Genomic DNA, 23,687 nt, shown 5'->3' with positions numbered 1-23,687 from the left:
TTGGGATTGTAGGATTAGCATTATTCGATAAAAAAAAAAAGCATATTATTTTGCACATAAAAAATTAACACGTCGATTGTTTCTTCTACGACGAATTTAAAACAAATTAAAATCTATAGAGAAGTTCATAATTAAAATTTAATGCCTAAAAAATAATATAAAAAATTAATGTATATTTTGTGGCACTAAATCGGAAATCCCTAATGCGTGAGCGGGCGCCCTCGTAAGTTTTGTCCGCAGTCAGACAGTGGTCGAATTAAAAATTACATAAAACATTCATTCGTTCATTCCATCTTTAGCCACGCTTACACTGCTCGCTCTCTCGCTCAACGCTTATTCCGCGCACTCGCCGAGTTCCGAGTTCCAACAACGACAGGCGGCAGAGCACCCCACCGCACCAACATAACGCCTTCTCTCTCCTAATTACTCCATCCATCTCTCTTTCACTGGCCACCGTTTTACTCTCGTTCCCCGCCCTCTTCTCATCATCCCTCCTCAAACCCTTCGTTCCGATCGAATTTAGAGTAAAAGAAAGAAAAAGGCTAATTTATTTAAGCACAAGAGCGCAGGAGGAAGATCGAAAAAGGGTCCAATGAAGGGCTCGCTGCAGAGCCAGCAGCAGCAGCAGCAGCAGCGGAGAGGAGAGCGCGGTGTCGTTCCTCGTCGGAAGCTCTTCTCCTCCCTCCTCATTGCCGCCGTCGTCGCCCTCGGCCTTCTCTGCTTCTACTACGGCACCTCCTTCGGCCCTGCCCTCCGCCTCCGCCGCCGCCGCCGCCGCGACTCTGCCAGCTACGACGGGGCCGACCCCGTCTTCCACAGCTTCATCGGTGACAGCGAATCCACCACCCCCGCCTTCTCCACTCTCCCTCCTAACCACGTCGTCAAGTCCTTTCCTGTACTCCCTATATCTCGGCTGCTGCTTCTTCTTCCGACCTCTGCTTGGATGGATTTGATGATGTTCCAATTCTTCTACCATCTCTTCTGATTATTATTGGAAATATTTTAGGTGTGTGATATGAGATTGTCGGAGCTGATTCCTTGCTTGGATCGGAACCTTCTCTACCAGCTCAAGCTGAAGCTCAACCTGTCGCTCATGGAGCATTACGAGCGCCACTGCCCGGTGCAACCTCGGCGCCACAATTGCCTCATCCCTCCTCCCATTGGGTACCGCGTGAGTATTTCTCGAACGTCTTTGTTTGCTATGTCGTTCTTGTGCTGCTGTTAGGGCCTAACCTGTCTTAATTTTGCACGTTGAAGATTCCGATAAGGTGGCCTGCAAGTCGGGATGAGGTGTGGAAAGCTAATATTCCGCATACCCATCTCGCGGCGGAGAAGTCGGACCAGAGATGGATGGTTGTTAATGGAGATAAGATCAATTTCCCCGGCGGCGGAACGCACTTTCACACGGGAGCTGACAAGTATATCATTCACATCGCGCAGGTCTATAATAGGTTCAATTATGCCATCCGACGTTTCTTCCATTTTCACTCTGTTTTTGTTTTGGAAAGATTATTCATCATTCCCTTATTTCCAATCTTTTTTGAGATCAGATGCTCAAGTTTTCGAATGACAAGCTGAATAATGGTGGAAAAATTCGGACTGTTTTTGATGTTGGCTGCGGAGTCGCGAGCTTTGGGGCATACCTTCTTCCTCTTAACATCATTGCAATGTCTCTGGCGCCTAACGACGTTCATGAGAACCAGATACAGTTTGCACTTGAGAGAGGAATTCCTTCAACTCTGGGTGTATTGGGGACAAGAAGGCTGCTGTATCCAAGCAGATCATTTGAGTTAGTCCACTGCTCTCGTTGTAGGATTGACTGGCTTCAAAGGGATGGGATTCTGCTGATGGAGTTGGATAGGGTGTTGAGGCCTGGGGGATACTTTGTGTACTCTTCTCCAGAGGCTTATGCTCCTGATGCAAAGAATAGAAGGATATGGAGTGCGATGAGTGATCTTGTTCGGAGGATGTGCTGGAGGATAGCTTCTAAGAAGAACCAGACAGTTATATGGGTTAAACCTTTGACAAATGGTTGCTACTTGAGAAGGGATATTGGAGTCCTTCCTCCCATGTGCGACCCTGATGATGATCCTGATGAAGTTTGGAATGTATCCATGAAGGCGTGCATAACTCCTTACTCAAAGAGTAAGTTACCTTGATTGATTGCCTAAAGGGCTTTATTTTAGATGTCATAATTTTCATTATAATCAAACTGTTTCTTTTTACAATAGAATTCAGTAAGTTCTTGGTTAGGTGATGCATAAACACGAAATCTCAATGATAATCGTGCATGCCAAAAGGAAAATAATAAGGAGCAGGTAACCTATAATCTGCTAGAGCATTTCTGTACGAAATGCATTAGTTTTTTTGCTAAATTGGTCAAAAAGACTTGGTCTGGTTGGAGAGGTGAAAAAAGAAACGGGCAAGAAAAATTGGATGGTGAAGGGAAGAGATAATGAGATGCACCTCTGTAATGTTCTTGATTGATCAGTTAGTGATTGGTAAATGGCCTTTCTTGAACCCTTATAAAGCCTGCGCATTATCAAAACTAGCAATTACTAATCTGACTCTTATGGCTCAATTAGCGTAAATGGCTTTTTCCAACCCATTATAACGTAAATACTGCATGTTGTCGAGTTGATCTATTTGATGTACATTATCTGATTACAAGATAGGAATGTTTTTTTTTTTTTTTTTTTTTTTTTTTTTTTTTTTTTTTTTTTTTTTTTTTTTTTTTTTTTTTTTTTGCATATGTACCTATCTTAATATCAACTGATTGTTTTGCATAAATCATCGCAGCTTCTTCCAATGTATTGATGACCATTTTGACTATAAACTCGTAATAGGTTATTTTTGCTCTGTGGGCTTTACACATTCACCCACAAATCACTGTGGTCTAGCCCAGCAGAGGAATTATTACCTGTTTAGATTATAGTTACTTGGCTTGCATTTGGTTCTTACCTTACAAAGAGAATAACAGAAGGGGTCATTTGTTTGTGACTTGGCCATTTGGTTGATGACAACGAAGCTTTACTAGCTAGATTTGGATCTTATTTCAACTTAATCATATAAATGGTTGCATTAGGATTAGGGTACTATTAGATGAAGTTGATTAGCAAAATTAACAATTTTTAAATTTGCAAGTAGATTAGTGTATATTAGGTCAAAGCAGAGTATAGATGCCCAAGATGAAAGATCGTTAAAGCCGTAAAGGTCCTCTCTAGGGTTTCCATTAAATATGTAGTGAACACAATTACAAAAAACACCTTATAGTACATGTTGTGTTAAACTAGGCGCTGTATAAGTAAAGTACAACTAGCAATAGTGCTAATTACATAAATACAGAAATAATTAATCTCTATTGTGCTCCCGCAATCCGAGCATCCTGAGGCTGGATGTGAAGATTAATACGAAGCGCAGTAAAATGAGCAGCAGGCAAAGGTTTTGTGAAGATATCAGCTAACTATTTGTCGGAAGGAATGTGAAGTAAAGAGAAATCACTTAGTTGTACTTCCTCGCGTAGAAAATGAGTCTAATTCGATATGCTTTCTCTGTGTGTAATACTTGATTGGCTGCAACGTATGTTGTACTGAGATTGCTGCAATAGATAGTGAGAGGATGACATAGTGACACATCAAGATCCTGAAGTAGATCCAAACGCTCTCGGCAAGAGTAAATGCAACACCACGATACTCAGCTTAAGAGCTAGAGTGAGAGATTTCTTGATAGACCATGAAATAAGATTGGAACCAAGAAATATAAATCAGAAGTCGAACATCGAGTGTCAGGATAGCTAGTCTAATCAGCATCAGAGTAAGCGACGAGAAAGGGAGGAGTACAATGCGAAAAATAAAGGCCATAACTCATTGTCCCTCTAAAATAATTTAGAATGCACTTAATAATCTGAAAGTGAGGATTCTGAGGTGTTTGTAGAAACTGAGCAACCAGATTCATAGTATATGAGATATCTAGTTTAGTGAAGTTAAGGTATTGGAGCGCCCGAACGATTTGGTGGCAGATATAGGGATCCTCAGGTAGGCGACCCTTATGAGAAGACAACTAAGTCGTGGATGATAGCGAAGTAGCAACAGACTTGCTGGAAAGCATACGAATATACGATGCCGCTTAAGTAGCTGTTAAGCATATTTCTGTGGAGTTAGCCGAAGACCATGAGTTGAAATAGTTACTTCCACTCCCGAAAAAATAAATAAAGAGGTCCCAAGTCTTTCATAGCAAATTCTCTCTAGAGTGAACATTATGGAGTTTAGTATAGAGGACAAGTCGTCTGGGATAATGATATCATCAACATAGGATAGGAGAACGAGAATTCCTCATTGTGAAAGGTAAACATAGAAGGATCAGCTGAATTCCTAGTATTTGAAACCAAGCTCGGGGTACCTGTTTGAGTCCATAATAGCCTCGCGAAGTCTGGAAACATGATTAGAAAACGAAGGATGAATAAACCTAGGAGGTTGTTTCATATAAACTTCGTTTAGAACATCATGAAAAAATGCATTCTGCATATCAAGTTAGCAAAGAGTCCATTCAGAAGATAAAGCAACAGCAATAACTCTTCGAATAGTTGTGGGCTTCACAACAAGAGAAAAAGTCTCGTCAAAATGAATCCCTTGTTGCTGCTTGAAGCCTTGCGCAACAAGACGTGCTTTCAAATGCTCCAAGAAACCATCTGCTTTTTACTTTACTTTTTATACCCACTTACACCCAATAAGATTAACAGAGGTTGGTGGTGGAACTAGATCCTAGGTAGAATTAGAGAGGAGTCTGAAATTCTTCCTGTATTGCCTGACGCCATCCTGTATCCTGAAACGCTTCAGACAAATTATTAGGTTCAACTAGAAAAGTAGATTGTGAGGAAATCAAGAGAGGGATGGAAGTATCCCGTTGCTTAGTCATGGACCATGTGAGCATACCATGGGTTCTAAAGGGTATAGGTGTGGGGGCGGGGGGTTGTTGCTGTTGGTTGGTGTTGAAGTGTCGGTAGCAAAGGTAAAGTGGATGTAGAGGATACAGGGTCGGCTTGTGGTAATTGTGGGACGAGTGGTGGTGAGAAAGGTAATGGTTCAATATTAGAATGTTTGAAAGTGGATTTCCTAATAGATACTTAGAGCTAATTCTGACCGATGGTGGTGGATAAACTTTTAGTTCCAGTCAATGAGCAATAAAATTATCGTTGGTATTAGTGATCTTTGCAGCTTTAGAAACATGTGAATTAGAAGCGGAGGAAGAAGGAACAGTAGAAGAATCCTTAGAGGGAAGAAAATTAAAAATTGCAATAGCCTGAAGAGTTAAAAGGATCACTTCCTAACAAAGGAGGGTTAAAAAAAAAAAATCTTGAAACATTTGAAAGTTAGAGCTGTCAGTTTGAGAGAATTTAGTCAGGCAAGAAAAAGGAAAACACTAAATAAAAATAACATGACGAGAGATAAAAACTTTACCAATCTGTGGTTAAAAACATCTGAAGTTCTTGTGTTTATCTAAAATGCCAAGGTAGACACAAGGTAGGGAACGAGGGGAGAGTTTTATCTCGTAATGTCCTGTAAGTCAAGGTAACACGAGTATCCGGAAACTCTAACAAGTTGCAAGTCTGTAGGATTAAGACCGTATAAAAGTTGATATGGTGACTTCCTTTTTAGAATAGTAAGAGAGGGCAAGCGATTAGTAAGAAAAATAGCTTGCATTAGGGCATCTGCTAAAAAACGAGGAGACATACAAGAATAAAAAAGAATGGTTTTCTCTACATTTATCAAATGTCTATGTTTGTGCCCAACTACACCATTTTGTTGTGGTGTGTGAGGGCAAGAAATACGATGAATAACACTAGTTTGATGAAAACGAAACGAAAATTTCTCATTAACATTCTTTTCCTCCACAGATTGGAAAAACTTAATTTACTTATCAAAAATATTTTCAATCATAGCCTTAAATTCAACAAATTTATCAAAAACTCGTGTTAATGTTTCTAAAGATATATCTATGAGTAGCGAGTAAAATTTTCCACAAAAACAATGTAATATTTATGACTAGAGATAGAAGAAATAGGTGATTGTCAAACATTAGAATGAATTAAATGAAATGGAGAAATAGACTGAGATTCTCATTTATTAAATGGAAGTTTAACAAGTTTACTGATATTACAAGAATTGCAATTTGAAATCTTAACTTCAAACTCTCCTAAAAATTATTATCTTTAACAAATTTGAATAAAACATTCAAACTCAGATGCCTTAATTATCTATGCCATAAGTTACCATTATTAACTTTTGAGGCAACCAAAGCACCTATCTTTATTTTAATACTTGCAACTGTCGACAATAACGGATAAAGTGAAGTTCCTGAACTATGACATCGATGAGCTTAGTCCCTGTTTCTTGTCCTTCACATAAAAACTAGCAGAATCAAATTTTTATTAGTATGAAATTTTCGAACAGAGAGCAAGTTTTTCTGAATCTGAGGAACAACAAGAAAGTTTTTAAGACGAAAGGGTTTGGATGAAGTATTCAAAGTAGATTCATATGCATGAGTAATAGGGAGCAAATGACTTTATCTGTTCCTAAGGCTAGAATCAGAAAGTATACCTGCATTCGATGTCATGTGATTGGACGCTCTAGTGTCAGGGTACTATACTTCCTTCGAAGGCTCTTGAAGGCTCACAGCTAGAGATGTCAACGGGTCGGATTCGGGGCGGATTTTTAAAAACCCGAACCCGAACCCGACTCCGAACCCGAGACCCGAACCCGAACCCGAACCCGACGGATTTTAAAAATCCATATCCAAACCCGAACCCGACCAAAAATCCGAAACCCGAACCCGAACCTGAACCCGAAAATTTGAACCCGAAACAATTATTCCTTTTTTCAATATTTCAAAATATATTATATTAAATCTAAATTTTTAAAATACAAATTCAAATATAACATCAAATTTTTATATATATATTATATATAATACAAAATAAATTCGGGTTCGGGTTCGGGTCGGGTACAATCAAAATCCATATCCGAATCCATATCCATATCCATCGGATATATCCGTTTCATTCGGGTTCGCGTTCGGATAAAATTTCGGGTATCCATACCCATTGACATCCCTACTCACAGCAGCAAAAGTTTGCGGGTATGTCATCCGCAATAAAGTTATAGTTGAATCTCTGCTTACACTTAAGAGTAGTGTGCTTGAATTTACCACAGATTTTGTCACGCCCTGTGATTGCTACCAATTTGGTCCGGTTCGGGCACGTCGAACAGACGCCGGACGGACAGCACCTCCCCTGTCCGCCCAAGGCTCAACCACGAGATCATGTACATAGAATCGCCCAGGAATAATTCAATTACATACATGATAAGCACGGAGCACCACTAGTGCTAACAAGTAAGAGCAAGATACAAGTATACAATACAAGTGAATAAAGAGAGGTACATCTAGCTATTACATCCATTCAACCATTCATTTACATCAGTTTACATTTGTAACTTCCAAAATGAATATATACAATGTTTATACCAAAATACATAAGCAACTTCCAAGGTACATCTACATCATATGTCAACGGGGTCCTCGAGAGTACATTAGTGCAATGGAAGCTTTTAGCTAAACTAGGGCGCGATGCCCTTACCGCGATCCTCGCCGGGTGTATTTGAACTCGGCCCTGCAACAAAGTGGGGTGAGAACTATTGTTCATAGTTCCCAGTGAATTCGGCCGCCGACTCCGCCGATCTCCCCACTAGGTCTAAGCAGGCATAAGCAGATAGATAGATAGATATCTGAACTAAAATTGATGCATATTGAAAGAATTGCACTATACTACTATGCCTCGGAATTCAGGAATGAACAAGATAGCCACGCAATTACTAACATGCTATAGTACCAACATTAAGTATGGATGCAACTCTACTAAGCTCAATATGCTCAATGCACATAATTCTCATGAGTTTATTGCCCAATCCTCTGGCTGGGCCATAGGCGCGCCCACGACTCACATCTCAAATCCGTCTATGATGGAGGACTCGAACCACCCGAGGAATCGTCTGCGGGACCCCAATTAGGCTATCCCTTGGGACCCCAAATAGGCTATCCCAATCTCTCACGTGCCAAACTCCGGACCGCACTACTTGTGTGGAGCCACCGCCACAAGCGCTGAACAGACTATGTGAGTATGATCCAATCTTCGTCACAGAGGATACCCTGTCACTAGGGTCATCACTATGCCACCGATCTCATGCAAGGTGTCAAGTAGGGAGACTCGTCTATCCCCTAAGTCATCATGTCACTAGTGTTCTTTTAACACTAAGTTCTAATGCCACTCGTCAAGTTGTTTACTTGGTTCACATGCCACTCGTCATAATGCAATGTCTTGACTATACTAGTCACATATCATCGATGCAAGATCAAGTTTTCATTTAACTTATCTCTATAGGATTCTATGTCACAATATCTCATTCTCATGCACCCTATGTTCACGTGTCAAGCCTACTATGCCACACTATAAGGAGCATGCAAGAATAGTACCTACAACATCTAATCACCCTAGTATGCATGATATATACATATGGAATATGATCAACATATAAGTACTTAGACATAGGGAGGAGCCCAGTTGCTTCGGGATGACACCCCCCACCTTTAGGCGATGTAGCGAGGTTAGGAACTTGATTTCATGATCCTTAGTCGCCGCTTCGACTCTTCGAGTCAACGCGAAGCCACGATCACTCGTTTCGGCGATATCTTCGCACCGGCTCGACGAGTCGACGAACCGACCTTTCCAACGCGTTTAGATACCTAGTAATTAGGTTAACACACGATCAATTTAGATCAAAACCCTTTATTTCCAAAAACTCCAATTTGGAGCCCTAGGTTTGCAACTTGCGAAAATCCCATCTCAAATCCCTAGATTCAAGCATAAACCTTCTATTTGGCAAGCTAGGGTTCCAACAAAACCAATTCTAGAAGATAAGAATCCATCCAGAGGGATCTACCATGAAAGCTCTCATGAGCTTACCTCTAAAGCAAGCTCTAATGGTGGAGAGGAAGAAGAAGATGATGCTAATCCTTCCCTTGGCCTTGATCTCCACCAAATCCTCCTCCTTCTTCACCTTCTAGAGAGAGAGAAACAGAGTTTAGAGAGAGAGAGGGAGAGTGTTCTTTGGGAGAGAAATGAGGGAGAGAGAGCTCATCCCCTCCTATACCTCTTCACAAGTGCACATTTGCACAAAACACCCCCCACTTTCCAAGTTACACACTGCCCCAGACTGGGCATTTTTCGGGTGCGGGGACCGGTCTCCCTACGGAGGGATCGGTCCCCGAGAGCAACTCCTGCGGGCAGAGGGCTCTGCCCAATTTTTGCGCGTACGGGGAGCGGTCCTCGCCTGAGGGACCGGACCTTCAGGGATGAAGGTCCGGTCCCCTCCCAAGGGACCGGGACCCGAGAGCAAACATTGCGCACAGGGACTTCCTGCCGCACACACTGCTTACGGGGACCGGTCCCTCCCGCCAGGGACCGGTCCCTCCCGCCAGGGACCGGTCCCCGAGAGCAATTTCTGCCAAGTGCAGATTTTTGCACAATTTGCTCTCGTGGATCCATTGTAATGCACTTTTTGGGTTTTCGATTTCGGCTTTTCCGAAGCATACCCACTCGACAATTAGTCGATTCTGAGCGAAGTCCAACTCTCGTATTTCGAGAATTCACTTCCTTATAGATTTGACACTGGATCCTAGTGCGAGGCATGTGGATGATGACCACCTCGTTGTCCTCGTCCTCCTCTAGATCAAACATTCTGGCCTCCCCTGGAGACTTGTCCATGGTTTGCGTATAGGGCACTAAAATCTCCGGAAGAGGATGTAACATGGCTCGATGACGTTGCACTTCTATTTCCTCGTACAATAGAAGAGGACGAAGCTAATCAAAAGTCGGTTTGGTTTTGTGAGTATTCAAGGCACTCACAAAATCACGATACTCTTTTGGGAGACCTAGCAGAACTGTCATCACAAGATTGTGATCGAACTCTCCTTCCCCAATGGCTAAAAGTGCACCTCCAATAGATTTGACCTTTTGCATGTACTCCGACATAGGCATTGACCCCTTCTTAATGCTACACAATTCTGCCTTAAAAGAAAAAGATGTAGAGGCAGTCTTGTCAAAAAAGTAATTTTCAGTGAAGACCCATGTGTCGCGAGCTGACTTCGGCGAACTGGATTTCACCAGCTGAAGAATAGAAAGGGATAATGTTGCATTGACCATGAGAGGATTGTATTATCCTCTCTTTTCCATTGTAAATAATCAGGATTGGGTGCTAGCATTTTGTTGCCCTCTACCATCCAAGATGGTGGTCCACCCATTCCATCAACGTGTGAGGCTATTCCGAAGTTTTTCAACACGTTGAGGAACACCTATTTCCAAACCAATTATGTAGTGTCTGATAGCTCTATTGGAATAAGCGTCTTGATATTCACCACAGTTAGAGAAAAAAATTTTGCTGCCGTCAAAAAATAAAGGCGAAGAGAACAAGGAATAACTCTGCGGCAGTAGCAATTAAAGAAAAAAAAACAACGCTTACAAAATACCCTCGAGAAAAACTAGCAAGTAATAACTACAGATCCAACGACTAGAAAATTTTAGTAAGGGTTTTACGAACATAGATGAGTATTGTCGGCTACAGGATCACTACTAGTGTAGCAAATACTTTAGCGCCTGCACTGTAGCTAAATACTGTAGCAGCAGTACTGTAGCACTAATACTCTAAGGTAGAACGATAATAGAGAGGAAGAAAAATTGCGACAGGAAGGAAGAAAGAAGGAAGACAACTCTGTTGATTTTCTCTAGAGGCTTTGTGGCTTTGATACCATAAAAAATTGGGTAAAGCCATAAAAGCCCCCTCTACGGTTTCCATTGAATATAGGGAAAACTTCAAAAACCCTCCCTGTAGTTTCGTAGTTTCTCACTTTGCCCCCCTGTGGTTTAAAATGTATCAAATTGCCCCCGTGGTTTCGTTTTTATCTTTTTGGTAGCTTTTTTGTTAATATTTCATTAAATTATATACAAAAAACTTCAGATACCCATCTAGATTTATCAAATATTCACTTTATCACTGATTTAAGAAAAAAAAATAATGAAATTGATAAGAAAAGGAGAAAAAAGAAACCACATGGGGGCAAATTGATACATTTTAAACCACAGGGGTGCAAAGTGAGAAACTACGAAACCACAGGGGGGGTTTTTGAAGTTTTTCCTTGAATATATAGTGAACACACTTACAAAAAACACTTTATAACACAGGTTTGTGTTAAACTAGATCTTGTATAAGTACAATTGGCAATAGCGCTAATCACATAAATACATAAATAATTAGACTAACAGAAGGATATGGAGCTCATCCTCTTAAAAAGGTGAGACCTCTGTTAAGACATGATCAAAATATTATGATTTTACAGACGCACTAGCCATGATATTTGGAAATGAAGATGATGCTAGGTCTATCAGCATTGAGTAGGCTTGTTCATTGTCTGCTGTAACTAATTGGATCAGATCTACACCTTTCCATCCTTTCATTTTCCAATCCTTTTTCATTAGCCAACATTTCTTTTCTCTTGTTTTGTAGAGCCATTCTATCAATATACCTTTCGAAGATGAAGAAAGGGTGAATGATAACCTTTGAGAAAGGCCATTTATATTGATATTTGAAAGATGAGAGATCAATGATTTCAATAAATTCAATAAATCATAGTGATCTTAAAGTGATACAATCAACATTAATGGAGTCATACATTGGTTGGTGGATAGGTGTAAGAAGTGTTTGTGTTTTGCAAGTTGTTCTAGCAGTCGTTACATGAACCTGCATATTGGATGCTCGCATGCCTCGGGCCACAATGGAAGCATTTTCGGGTGTGTGCATAGACAGTCGTATGTACAAGGACACCCTCGTACATACGAAGCATAAAAGATCAACCAATACAATCCACTTTAATACAACACAATATAAAAGGAGATATATGAGTTGACAAGTATCGAAGAAAGTAAAGTAATTACAAACACATGAAGTCCTCGTCGATTACCATTTTGCATATCCCAAAATGATATACTACATTGAACCGTTACAATTATACTGCATCATTATCTTTCCTTCCAAAAGTATACATAGATATTACCATTGCATACATTACATTTCAACTTTTCATACATACTCTTTGCACATGGTACATATCATAGGCATCAATTAAGGGGTTACCCTCTTGGACCTTTTATCGGAAAAAGGAACAATGCACTATCTAGCTCGAGATACCTTTTACACGTCCTCGAGCTCTCCCTATAAATTTGGGTATGAAAACATTCAAAACAATGGGTGTAAGAACTATTAGAAATAGTTCCTAGTAGGTACAACCGCCGAGAGAGGCGCTCTGCATGCTAGGACTTATCGAGGCACAATAGTAAAGAGGAGATGATATTAAATAACATTGATAACAAAAACACCGGGTGATCGAATATAAAACAATTATTATGCCTCTGAAGGGTTCAATGTGTACGAGGGTATAATCTATCTAAATGTCATATACATCAAGTCTTCATGAAAATAACTATGTCATTATTAATATGTTCAACTTAGTTAATATAAGTGTCAAATTTCTATGTAAGTATCAATGATGCTACAATATGCACGACATAGCTTATATATGCATCAATTTCTATTTTCACTTGGTATGGTCATTTGTGATGATACCCAATTACACTGACCAACTCAAAGTCTGGTCAAGCTTGCGCCGTGTGAAGTGGAATGTCGAAGAATCGCACATGAACCCACTTAGACGCTAAACAAAAAACGGTTCGAACAATAGCATAACCGTGTGGCTACACCTCCAAGGGGGGCAAAAAGTCGTGGGGGCGCGACCCTCGATGAGCAAATATGCTTGTTGAGCTCAATTTGGCTCTTGTAAGCTATAGTCACATGCACATGATCAAAGTACCTCAATTGCATCATTCACAAAGATTCTATTAAATGCAACTTCGAGATTTTTTTTCCTACTATATAAACATATGCCGACAAGTATGGGATATGTCAAGAAATCACAGGTAAACCAAGCTATGGAGCAATAGATCAATATTTATGTACTATTATTACATTAAATGACATAAATCAACTATGCTAAGTTCTCGACTCAAATTGTGATGCCCCAACTTCCCGGAGGTCACTCATCATAGGACTACTCGAGCCTTAACACGCTTAACCCTCTTAACCTCTTGGTCTTAGCCACCGCCCAAAATACTATAGCCGGGTTAAGAGGTTTTTAGCCTATTATATCTTATATATAGACTATCTAGGGTGGTGTCTTACATTCTCCCACCTTTTTAAGCCTTGACGTCCTTGTCAGGCTCAGACACGCTCATAAGTATCTCGTTTCGCTAGCCTTAGTTGACCTTGTGTGGAGCCGCGCTCCACCCACAACAGTCATCAGCCAAAGTCTCATTCTGCCCGCTGTATAACCTGGCTCAGCCGAGACTCATCTCACACTTCTGGCTGGTAATTAGCTCTGATACTAACTGTAAAGCCCTGCTTCCCACTAGCAATAATAACTTATTGGATCCAAACCACTGGCCCAAAATGCTTAAGCTCAGTTATTATTACTAGTGTGTCCGTCATTTATAAGCCCATCACACTCTCTTACATCATCCAATGTGGGGCTCTTGGAGTGTTATATAGAATGTAATATCCCAGGTAGTCCTATATATAAGATATAATAGAGTTAAAAACCTCTTAACCAGGCTATAGCATTTTGGGCAGTGGCTAGGCCGAAAAGGTTAAGAGGGTTAAGCGTGCTAGGACTACAGCAGTCCTAGGATAGGTGACTCCTTGGAAAGTTGGGTATCATAGTTGGTATTAGAGCCTGATAACCAGTCGGAAGTGTAAGATGGATCTCACAATGCCTGGTGAATCTGGGTGTCGCGCCCCCGCCCCGAAACCCCTACCAATTTGGTCCGGTTCAGGCACGGCGGACGTACGCCGAACGGACAGGACCTCCCCTGTTCGCCCAAGGCCAAACAACCTGATCAAGTACAATTAAGCGCCTAGGAATTGCTTAAATAACATGATCAAATACGATGCGCACAAGTGCACTACAACTAAGAGCAAGAACCACGAGTGAATGTACAAGTGTATAAAGAGAGAAATATATAGCTATCACAACCATTCAACATTTACATTATTTGAATATATTATATTTTCATCTTCCAAAATGTAAATACATAATTTTCCCAAAATACATCATAGCTTTCCAATGCCTATCTAAAATATACATCTTCTAGTACACCAGGGTACTCTATATGCAAAAAGGAAAGCTACTAACTACTCACTTAGGGATCGCGGCTCGCCTCTGTGTGTACCTATCTTCCAAAACCACACTGGGTGAGGACTATATAAATATAGTTTCCAGTGGGTTCGGCCGCCGACTCCGCTGGTTTTTCCACTAGGTCTAAGCAGGCACAGATAGAGAAATAGATAGATAGATAGATAGAGAAATAAACTGCAACTACTCTATCATGCCTCCAACAATAGTAATGAGATTACTTATGCAATAACTACTATCATGCTGATATGATGTCAAGAGTATATAGGGTGAATAGCAATGCAATCTACAACATACACTATGTCTACTCAAGGTAATGATGCAATTCTACTTGCTATTCATGTTTATTACCCAATCTACTTGGCTAACCCATAGGTTAAACCCTCGACTCACTCTCATTCTCATAGGTGAGGAGAAGCTGCACTCGCACATCGAGACCGTCTGCGGGACAACTACGTCTGCTTTTAGTAAAGTACTCCGGAGACTAGTGCCACGGTGGAGCGACCACCGACAGCGAAAACAGACTAGTGAGTATGATCCAATCCTCATAAGAGGATACCCTATCTACAAGGGTCAGAGTGCCTCTGCTGCACCATATACAATGCATCCTAGATGCCGGGGTCTCTACCACCCTTAGAACCATGTCACATTTACTACTCTAGACCCGATGCCACTCGTTCGATCATTGTAGTAAGTTTTCTAGCTAGTTGACATGCCACTCGTTCATGTTTAGTGTTTCTACTATACTAGTTCAATGCCACTCTACTAGGCTATGTCCAAGTTCGCCTCTTTATGCCATTACAGGATTTTCATGTCACAAGACCCAATCCTCATGCTACCCTAGTCCATGTGTTCGACTTATAAGTTATACTACTAAGAAGCATGCAAGGAAAAGGAAATATACATCTATTAATTCTATAATGCAATATGATCAACATAAGTAACTTAGACATAAAAGGAAACCCGAATGCTTCTGGATGGACACCCCCCACCTCTTGAGGATGTGGAGGCTCTAGAAATGCCCTCCAACGGACGTTACGACGACTTCTCGGCCTCTTAGGTCGAAATGAAGCTTGGTTGGCCTTGTTTCGCCAATATCTTTTCGCCCGCTTGACGAATCGAAAATCCGACTTCGCCCTTACATTTAGACACCTAGCAATTAGGTTATAGGAGGGTCAAATGAGATCAATCCTCAACTTTTCCAAAAGCCCTAATTTGGGTGCCCTAGGGTTAGCACTATGCAAACCCACTTCAAAAATCCTAGATTCTAGTTCTAATTCCACCATTCATGGTGCTAGGGATCCATTTGATCCCATCCAAAGAGCTAAAACCTAAAAACCCTAAATTTCACAACTAGGGTTAGAAGCCTACCTCTTATTTAGCTTCAAAGAGAAAGAGGAAGAGGGAGAGGTCCAAAGCTTCTTCTAGCTTGATCTTCTTCTTTTTCTTCTTCCTTTTCCTTCTTCTTTTCTTCTCCTTCTTCTTCCTTCTCCTTCTCCTTTTCTTTCTAGAGAGAGAGAGGGGGGGAAATGAGAGGGAATGAGAGAGAGGAGGGGTCCCATGCTCCTCATATTGTAACAATATCCACTTAAGTCCCTCACCTTTTGTCCCTGTGCACTGCCTCTTACTGGGCATTTTTCGCCCAGAGGGACCGGTCATCCCGACCATAGACCGGTCCCCGAGAGTCCTTCCCTGGGTCACGCGTACGGGAACCGGTCCCTCACGCCAGGGACCGGTCCCCGAGAGCCTTCCAGGCTGGGGAGCTTACGGGAACCGATCCCTTTGGCCAGGGACCGGTTGCATCGGCCTCCCACGCAACCCTCAGTTACGGGGACCGGTCTCCAGGGACCGGTCCCCGAGAGCTGAACTCTCAGGACTTAGCCAAATTTTTATTTTTCTCGCTGGTTACACGTACGGGAACTGGTCCCTCACCCCAGGGACCGGTCCCCGAGAGCAAAATCCTGCCAAGTGTAGAATTGCACTGTTTGCTCTCGTGGGCTCTAACCTTAATGCACTTTTGGTGCTTTAGGCATCCTTGGCCCTCCCATGGCCATTCCATTCGACAAATAGTCGATCCTGAATGAAGCGTGACTCTCGGATTTCGAGATTCCACTTCCTTACACTGGGACTATATGATTGGGCCTGGTGAATCTGGAAAGTTGGGGCATCACAGTTATTCTCAGCAAGCGTGTACGCCACAGCACGATACTCCGCTTCAGAATTGGAGCGAGAAATGGTGGGCTATTTTTTAGCGGACCAGGAGATAAGATCGGGCTCGAGAAAGACGCAATAGCTAGAAGTAGAGCAACGTGTATCGAAACAACCAGCGCAATCAGCATTGGCAAAAGCCACAAGAGAAGGATTGACATAGCGAGAGAGTAGAAGACCATAAGATTGTGTGCCTCAGATATAACGCAGATATACTTGGCGGCTTGCATATGTGGTTCACGAGGCGTATGGAAATACTGAGCAACAAAGTTGACAGCATACGAAATATTCGGTCTCGTGAAGGTGAGATACTGGAGAGCACCAACAAGCTGACAATAGACATAGGGATCGTTAAGAAGACGTCCCTCATGAGACGAGAGGCGAGTTGTCGGAGAGAGGACTAGAAACAGGCTTGCAATCAAGAAAGCCATGGCGCTGAAATAGTTAATGTGCATATTTGCGCTGGGTTAGATGAAGACCAGAAGAAGACAGAGTAACCTCAATGCCCAAGAAATAATGGAGCGCCTCGAGATCCTTCGTCATAGCAAATTCACATTGTAAGATGACAATGAGGGCCTCCAAAAGAAAGGAGCTATCGGTGATAATAATATCAGCAACGTATAAAAGAAGAGGAATGAGAAACAAATATCGAGGGATCTGCAGTATTGTCGACAAAACCAATTTCGGAAAAAAATGAAGTGAACAGCTGAAACCAGGCCCGAGGGGCCTACTTAAGACTATAGATTGCCTGCGGAGACGACAAACGTGGTGAGGAAGAGGGGTCCACAAAGTCCGGTGGTTGTGTCATATGAACTTCTTCGGAGAGAGTTCTATGAAGAAAAGCATTCTTCACATCAAGTTGTCAAAGAAACTGTCACGCCCGGGGACCGGCCCATTTGGTCGGTTCGGGCACGTTGAACAGACGCCGAACGGACAGCACTTCCCCTGTTCGCCTAAGGCTCAACACAAGTACAAATCAAGTATATAAATTGCACAAGCGGAAACATACATACATACATGGCTTGCACGAGGGCAAGCAGTAGCCAAAAGTGAAAGATTCTAAACTAAACAGTCATACAAGTATAATGATTAACTTTTAACCGCATACATGCGTTCAACTTTTACATTTACATTCTTTCTATCATTTCTTTTACATCACATGATTTTTCAAAATATAAACTCTCTTTACAACATTTATCGTATCCATAATACTAACATCATCAAATACAAAAGATGATATATAGGGAATGCAACTAAATAACTATGGACCCGACTCGGGTAGTCACTGTTTATGGCGCGATACCTTTACCGCGATCATCGGCCGGCTCACTCGGTCCCGGCTCTGTGAAAAATCGTGGGGTGAGAACTACAACAAAGTTTTCAGTGGGTTCGACCGCCGATCTTGCCGACTTTTCCACTAGGTCTAAATCAGGCATAATAGAAGAATAAACAGATAGATAGTAACCAAACTATACAAATGCAGCTAATATGCCTGAACAAGATATAGTTAACAATAATGCTCAAATAGAATGTTCATGATGCATGCAAGATCACATTTCCATTACTCAATCTCTTGGCTAACCCGTAGGTTTTGCCCAAAGCAACTCACCAATTCAAAATCCCTAATATTGGGGAGACTACTACAACCCGACGGGACCGTTATCTGGGGAAAACACCATCCCAGTGATGACTACTCCGGAGCTCATCGCTCGAGGTGGAGCTACCACCCTCGAGCCAAGATTTATAGGCGAGTATGATCCAATCCTAAACTATAAGGATGCCAAGTTCAATCCAATCCTTAACTCTAAGGATGCAATGCTCATTTGACCCTTAACTATAAGGATGTTATGCCATGTTGTGTCATAATGTCAACTATCTCATCTTTTGCATTCTTTAACTCTTATTAGTGTCACACACACTACATGTTCTTTATACTCAATCTTATGCATTTATTGTTTTCATTAATGCCACACTTGTAACACTAGCATTCAAAACTCATTGATGCCACTCTACTATTGATGTCATAATGTCATTTGTTCTCAATGTCACTAGATTCTTTGCCTTTACTAGGTTTTTGTCATCATTCATGCATACATAGGGTTTTACAAGTTCTTATTAGTTTACAATCATCTCATATGCATTTGTACTCACAATATACAACAATATACTCTCAAATCACCCTACAATGCATGAAGCTCAATATACATGTATGCTCAAGAAATAACATTTTAGATATAAAAGGAAATTCGAGGATTTCGGAAAGCACCACCCACCTCGTATGGTTGCTAAGGTACTACGGTTCAATTTTGGTGATTTTTAGCCGCCTATTCTCTCGCCTGCGGTAAAACGAAGCCAAAATAGGCTTTTTCTCAAATCCCTTTGTGTAGACTAGTCGGATTTTCGAACCGAGTCCACCAACGTGTTGGAAATACCTTCAATTAGGTTTCTACAAGGTCAATTTACATTTAAACCCATCTATGACAAAAGTCTCGATTTTGGTGCCCTAACAATGCTCTATAGCATAAGCACCAAATGGATCTTGGTGATAAGCAAAAACAAGCTTAAAATCATCTAGAGATCCATCTAAAACCATTTCTAGGGCATTTAAACCAAACCCTAGACATCTATCATGAGAGCTCATGGAGCTTACCTCAAGAGCTTTCCTTTCCTTGAGCTAAAGAAGAAGAAGAAGAGATAGCTTCACTCCTTTGCCTTTTTCTCCACCAAATCCACCTTCAAATCTCCTCTTGATCCACCTCTAAGAGAGTTCCTAGAGAGAGAGAGGGAGAAAAATGAGTGAGGAGGGTGTTCTCACTGCTGTGAATGAGAGAGGAGAGGTTGTGGGGTTTTTATATGCCACAACAATTGCATTTAAGCCCTCACTTTTCTTTTATTTGCAGCAGACTCAACCTGCTGTTCGCAGTACTGCGTACCGGTACGCGGGTGGGCGTGACCGGTACGCCCCTGTTCAATAGCCCAATCCCGAGAGCTGCTGTTCTCGGGTTGCTGCGGGGTATTGGTACTACCCAGACTGTCACCGGTTAAGCAGCTTGACAGAGGCCAAACTCGAGAGCTGGCTTCTCGGGTGGCCTGCCTGGTACCGGTACGCCCTGGTGCTTCACCGGTTAAGCAGTGCCCATACTGAAGTTTGGGCAGTGCTCAAGCTCCATTTCTCGCCGAGCAATGCTAAAACCCTTCAATCGCATTCGGAACTTAACTCTAACCCCTCCAACACTGTTGGAGTGTCAACTGGACTTTGTCCAACCATTTCTCTCACCAAACTTTGGTCAATTTGACTAAAGTCCGATATAGCCTACCGGGGTTTCGGTATATTACAGAGACCAACTAGAGAAGAGCCATGGAGAGAACAGTACGAATAGTGCTCGCCTTGAAACCGGGAGAAAGTCTCATCGAAATCAATACCTCGTTGTTGTTTGTAACCCTGAGCAACAAGTTAAGCCTTGAGACGCTCAAGAGAACCATTCTCCTTCTGCTTTACTTTATATACCCACTTACAGCCAATGAGATTAACGGAAGAAGCAGGAGGAACTAGATCCCAAGTAGTATTAGTCAGTATGGCATCAAATTCTTCAACCATACCAGCACGCCAACCTGCATCTTGAAAAGTCTCATGAAAAGAGGTAGGCTCAGTAAAAAGAGTATAACGGGCAGAAGCGAGTAAGGAAGTAGACCCTGTGAAATCCTTGGTTATAGAACAAGTGAATATAGAATGGGTTCAGGCAGGGAGTGGAGCCACAGAAGATGAAGGAGAGGATACAGTAGCAGGCTGAGAAAGTGGATGATCAGAGGAGGTAGGTGGCACATCAGTAACGGATGGAGAATGAGCAGCAGGCCGACTGGTGTGGCGTCTGGTATAGGCCCGGAGTTCAGATGGACCGACAACAGTGGCAACATTCTCAGGACCAACAACTTGTGGAGGGTCAAAATGCAAGCTGGAAGGAAATATTGATTATTAGTCCTCAGACGGTGAAACCGGTGTGTGTGAACCATAGTCAGGAGGAGGACGTGTGAAGGTGAAGCCAGAAATCGCATCAAGAGTGGCAGGACTTTCACCCAGTAAAGGCGGATTAGAGGGAAAATTTTGAAATATTTGCTAGTTGGAAAAAGAGGACGAGGAGGAAGAAAATTTAGAAAGACGAGCAAGAAAAACATGTTCAACAAACGTAACATGACGAGAAATAAAGACTTTACCGGTGCTTGGATATAGACAGCGAAATCCTTTATGTTTGTTCGAAAGTCCCAAGAAGACACAAGGAGGTGACCGGGAGCGCGCTTGTGAGCTGTAATGTCCTGTACATCGGGATAACATAAACATCCAAAAACTCTAATAAGTTGCAAGTCAAAAGAAGCACAACCATGCAGAATGTCATATGGCGATCATCCTTTTAAAACAGTGAGAGATGGAATTCTATTCACAAGAAAAACGGCAGTTTGAATGGCCTCAGTCCAGAACCTAGGAGGTAAGCAAGCTTGAAAAAGTAGGCTTCTAACAATGTTAGATAAATGCCTATGCTTTCTCTCAGCAAGACAATTTTGTTGAGGAGTATAAGGATAAGAAAATCTGTGAATAATGCCATTTTGTGAACAAAGAGCAGAAAACTTTTCATTTACAAATTCAGTGCCATTGTCGGACTGAAAAATTTTTATCGAGCTATGGAATATGTTTTGAATCATTCTTTTGAACTCCAAAAATTTGTCAAAAACTTCGTGTTTAGATTTTAAAAGATACAGCCAAGAGAATCGAAAGTAATCATCAATAAAAATAACATAATACTTGTAGCTAGAGAGTGAGGGAACAGGTGATTGCCATACATCCGAATGAACAATATGAAAGAGAAAAGCAGACCGAGATTCTGAATCATTAAACGAAAGTTTGACATGTTTTCCCATATTACAAGCATTGCAAACAGATAATTTTAAAATAGAATCCGAGACAATTTCATTATTTTTAAGGAATGTAGAAAGAACAGAAAAACTAGGGTGACCTAATCGTCTATGCCAAATATCACTATTAACCCTAGATGCAACCAGTGATAGCTGTTGCTTATTTCTGACACTCGCAACTTTAGAAGAGAATGGATAGAGTGATGTTCCCGAACTAGGGCATCGAAGAAGCTTCGTCTTGGTTTTCTTGTCCTTCACAGAAAAACTAGAAGAATCAAACTCAAAAAGGAATTATTATCATGACAAAACTGGCGTACGGAAAGTAATTTTTTCTTAATAGAGGAACAACAAAAACATTTTTAAGAGCAAGGGATTTAGAGAAGGAATGCAACTGAGTTTCACCTGTCTGAGTAATATCAAGTAAATTTTCATTACCAACAAGAATTTTTTCATGCTCGTTATAAGGTTTAGAGGTTAAGAGAATACTAGAAGTTGTGGTCATGTGATTAGATGCTCCAGTGTCAGAATACCACACTTCCTCACTAGGTTCATGAATGTTTATAGCAGCAAAGGTTTGAGGATCATCTACAACAAAGGAATGATTGAAGCGTTGTCTGCACCAAAGAGCCGAATGATTAAACTTGCTGCAGATCTGACATTGTGTGCCAGACTTTGAAATGTAAGGTTGATGGGTGGCAGTATAGGGTTGTAGAGAATTATTAGGTTGAGAATGCGAATAGGCTCCAGGAGATCCACTACCAAGATATGAGTTGAATCTATCGCGCTGTCCTCGACCACCGCGATATCTGCCTCCACGACCTCCACGGATTTTGCGTCCACAATTTGCATAAAGAGCTTCACCATCGATAGTGGGATTGGCTGGTAATGTCGTCCAACTAGTACGACGTTGAACTTAAGTTTCCTCTTGCATTAGATGTGGACGAAGTTGTTCAAAAGTGGGCTTATGTTGATGTGTATTAAGGGCGCTGACAAAACCCTTATATTCTTCCGGTAACCCGAGAAGAACTGTCATGACCAAGTTATGGTCTCACTCAGTTTCACCAATCGCTTGTAGAGCATCACCGATTGATTTAATCTTTTGCATGTAATCGCTTATGTTTATTGAACCTTTCTTGATGCTTTGCGATTCGAACTTTAGAGAAAAAGCCGTGGAAGAGTTTTATTAAGAAAATATGCTTCAAGTTTTCCAAGTATCATATGCAGTTTTAGGAGAATTAGAAACGACCATCTGTAATATGCTAAGAGAAAATGTGGCATTAATCCACGAAAGTATAAGTGTCTTCCTTTTTCCAATTTTGATAATTTTGGTTTGCACTTGTTTTCTTATCAGATGTTTCAATAGTTTGAGACGGTATAGTACCAGTTCCGTCCACATGCGAAGTAACACCAAAACTCTCCAAAACATTAAGAAAAATTTGTTTCCATACTAAATATGTGGAATCCGTGAGTTTAAGTGATATGAGAGTTTTGATGTTAACTACTGGCAGGTTTGAAGAGGAAGACATGTTACCACCAAGAGGAAAAAAAAGATCCACCACGAGAGAGAAATCCGAAAAATAGACCGAGTAATCACAGATCTAGAGGAAAGAGGAAAAGTAAGTCAGAGTTGAACTCGAGAAGGACCGAGCGGTACTTGAGATCAACCAGGCGACACCGACAAGCGGCACCAACGAGATAAGAAGAAACCAGCGACACCAAGGATGACCCGGGCGACACTAGCGGCAGCAGGGATGCACCGATGCAGTGAGCGGCACTAGAGAGAACCAGCTGCAGCAGGGATGCACCGAGCGGCACCAGAGATGAGTCGAGCGGCACCAAAGATGAGTCGAGCGGCACCAACACAGCAAGAAGGGATCGGCAGTTGCACCAATTAAGGCAACACACCAGAGATGAGCCGAGCGGCACCAACACACCAAGAATAAGAATAACAAGAAGAAAAACACCTATAGAGGTGTGATTTGTGGTGGAAGGTGGTTATAGATCAATATCCCCGGATTAGGGTTTGTGGCTCTGATACCATGAGAGAAGGGCAAAAGAGCACACCCTCTTGGGTTCTATTGATGAAATTATATAGTACAAGAGATAAGTCTACTATAGTAACAATCCCTACTATAATAACAATATAATTAGGATTACATACGATTTAATTCTATAAATATGTTGTAATATACAGTATCCTAACATAGCATAAGATACTAAATATG

General features: G+C 41.5%; 1 protein-coding gene across 3 annotated transcripts in view; it reads left to right on the top strand.

Annotated features, from left to right (window-relative positions):
* Positions 311-23,687, top strand: part of LOC109705597 (probable methyltransferase PMT9) — a 35,668-nt gene continuing 12,291 nt past the window's right edge. For 2 of the 3 annotated variants that reach the window (XM_020226353.1, XM_020226346.1), the window contains exons 1-4: positions 311-895; positions 1,007-1,171; positions 1,258-1,440; positions 1,551-2,145. In XM_020226353.1, the coding sequence (XP_020081942.1) occupies positions 593-895; positions 1,007-1,171; positions 1,258-1,440; positions 1,551-2,145 (1,246 nt within the window). In that variant the 5' untranslated portion in view covers positions 311-592. The remainder of the gene's footprint in view (positions 896-1,006; positions 1,172-1,257; positions 1,441-1,550; positions 2,146-23,687) is intronic. The other variant, XM_020226341.1, reaches the window with a different exon arrangement.

This window comes from Ananas comosus, linkage group 2 (genome assembly GCF_001540865.1).
Source record: "Ananas comosus cultivar F153 linkage group 2, ASM154086v1, whole genome shotgun sequence".
NCBI classification, from domain to species: domain Eukaryota; kingdom Viridiplantae; phylum Streptophyta; class Magnoliopsida; order Poales; family Bromeliaceae; genus Ananas; species Ananas comosus.
This window is presented reverse-complemented; position numbering and strand designations above follow the sequence as displayed.